The 2,500-nt window shown below is 41.1% G+C and overlaps 1 protein-coding gene across 1 annotated transcript in view; it reads right to left on the reverse strand.

The window, feature by feature from the left end:
• The window catches only part of LOC126996370 (nephrin-like), an 80,835-nt gene that overhangs the window by 77,059 nt on the left and 1,276 nt on the right, over nucleotides 1-2,500 (reverse strand). Inside the window, exon 2 of the mRNA XM_050856740.1 lies at nucleotides 1,217-1,353. Within this exon, the coding sequence (XP_050712697.1) occupies nucleotides 1,217-1,353 (137 nt within the window). The remainder of the gene's footprint in view (nucleotides 1-1,216; nucleotides 1,354-2,500) is intronic.

Consider the following 2,500-nt stretch of genomic DNA (forward strand, 5'->3'; position numbering starts at 1 on the left):
CTACTCTCAGTCCGGTCGTACTATCGGCCGCTGCCTGCCCTGGAGTGCCCGGTCTGCTATGTGCGCCTGGTAGTGGCAAAAACCCTCCACCAACTGTTCGACCTGGTAACCCTGCTAAACAAGCAAGGAATATACGATCAACGGGGCAGTGCCCGGCGGGCAACTGCCCCTAGTGTGGACACAAGTTTGCCCGCCAGGTGAACGGAGTAGAGACTGTGGCACACAGCAACATCTGGTAGCACTGTTTGTTGCCAGATCTGTTTCCTTCGTTTCTGTGCTTATGACGCCATCCCGCTGCTTAGTATGATATTGTAACAGTGTTTGCACGGCGGGCAACTGCCCCTCGTCTGGACGGGCCTGTACAGTAATCGATGAGTGAAGAAACACCATCCTCCTACATTTCCACCCCATCCATCACCTCCTCATCATACTTCATCCTGTATCTTCAAACACTGTCCACATTATTCACTTTCATTTCCATCTCTCAAATAATTACTCGTGTCATCCTTTCCGCAGTACACTCAAGCACCTACTGTAGTTTACCACCTACCATAGTCAACCACTAACAGTTCCATTCATCTTCTTCTAGCGGCCAAATATTATCTTGTACATTTCGAGTACAGAGTTTAAGAACACAATACTTTGCCATTTCACTCCCTCAACACTTCTCCTCTCTATCCTCCTCCCACTACAAAAGTAATATCATCTTCACCTGCCAGCACTATTCAACTTTCCCTTTACCTTTACCAACACCTGCTAAATTGTACCTGCAGATTATATAAGCAAATGAACAACGTCCACCACTTTCTTCTTTCACCATCACTTATATACTGAACCATATATATTCCTCCTGTCAATACACTACCCAGTTCACCCTTCCTTCCAACGCTGCTTCACCTTATTTCTCCTTTCTCATCCGGCAAGAAAGTAAATCCTTCCTCGGAACGTGAATGTGTATGAAAAGGGTCTGAAACATATGACATACAGATATCAGCAGTGTACTTTTTTTTCTTGTGTTTTTTTTCTATTGTAATATTCATAACGGGACGATATTTTGGACCAGCTCAACCTCCTGATATTAGATGGAAGGAAAACCATTCAACTTCTCATTCTCTATTTCAGCACCTTTAATCTCTGTCCTCCCCCATTAAATAAACCTCCACTGTTCACACTTTTGACCATTTCCTCCTCATCTCCAAAACTTCGCCTCTCGTACCTGCAGAAATCAAAGTAAAGCTACACGGCTCCTCCTGCTTGCCCACAACGTTGGTCGCGTAGCACTGCAGTGTCCCGTAGTCACGCTCGCTGGTAGGGGTGTAGGTAAGCGTACTGTTGAGTCCCTCCTGCGTGAACCTGGCCAGGGGTAAGAACAAATTAATTTTGTGAGATAAGGTAAGGTGGGGAGGAAATGCAGGTGTGTTTAGAAGACAATTCCTGTTGAGCTGGTACTGCTATCATATGGGTGGTTGTGGAGGAGTGGTTGTTGAGATGACGGTTCTTATGATTGCACGTGATGTGATTTCTGCTTGTGTTGGTGTTTGTAATATTAGTAGTATCTAGGTAGTAGCAAAGAGTTCTTGTTTATAGTGACGGGATGGTGGTTTCAGGAGAATAGTGGTGGGTTGAATGATGTGGTGATTGGGTGAGCTGCTGAGGTGGGGGTGCAATAATGATGGTGTTGGTTGTTGTGGTGGAGGTGAGTTGGGATGGTGGTAATAAAAAAAAAAAAAAAAATATGGAAGTGAAGCTCTTTGCTGTAGTGCAGGGCTAGAGTGAGTGTGGTGTTGGATTGTATGTCAAGGGGTAGTTTAGTAGTATTTTCAAGTTCGTTATAATAAAGACTCTCTAGAGTCTTATTTATACATGCAATTGCCCTATCCACAAAGACATCAAGGAAGTGAATTGTGTTTGAAAATAAGGCGAAATACTCTGGAACAACGAAACACGATTTTCTTGTTGACGTGAAAACAGATCCCATGGTTAACATGAGCCGATAATAATGGCGCCAATATAAACAATTGCCTGCACCATGACGGGCTCGGGCCGACCATCAGGCCCATATGGATTAGCCTACCGGTGCTATAGGCCACATGTAAAAAAAAAAAAAAAAAAATAAGTCAGGGTCCTTGAGCTCTTGCGTGGAAAACCAACGTCACACACACACACACACATACACACACGCAATATATATATATATATATATATATATATATATATATATATATATATATATATATATATATATATATATATATATATATATATATATATATATATATATATATATATATATATATATATATATATATATATATATATATATATATATATATATATTTCCCCCCTCAAAGAAAAAAAAAAAACATTACTAACATCGTTTTGTGAGTTGACCATTCGTAAGCCGTTAATTAGTCTGCTTAGCCTACCATTACTACTACTACTACTACTACTACTACTACTACTACTATTACTACTACTAGCACTACTACTACTACTACTA

Source organism: Eriocheir sinensis, chromosome 10 (assembly GCF_024679095.1).
Source record: "Eriocheir sinensis breed Jianghai 21 chromosome 10, ASM2467909v1, whole genome shotgun sequence".
NCBI classification, from domain to species: Eukaryota; Metazoa; Arthropoda; class Malacostraca; order Decapoda; family Varunidae; genus Eriocheir; species Eriocheir sinensis.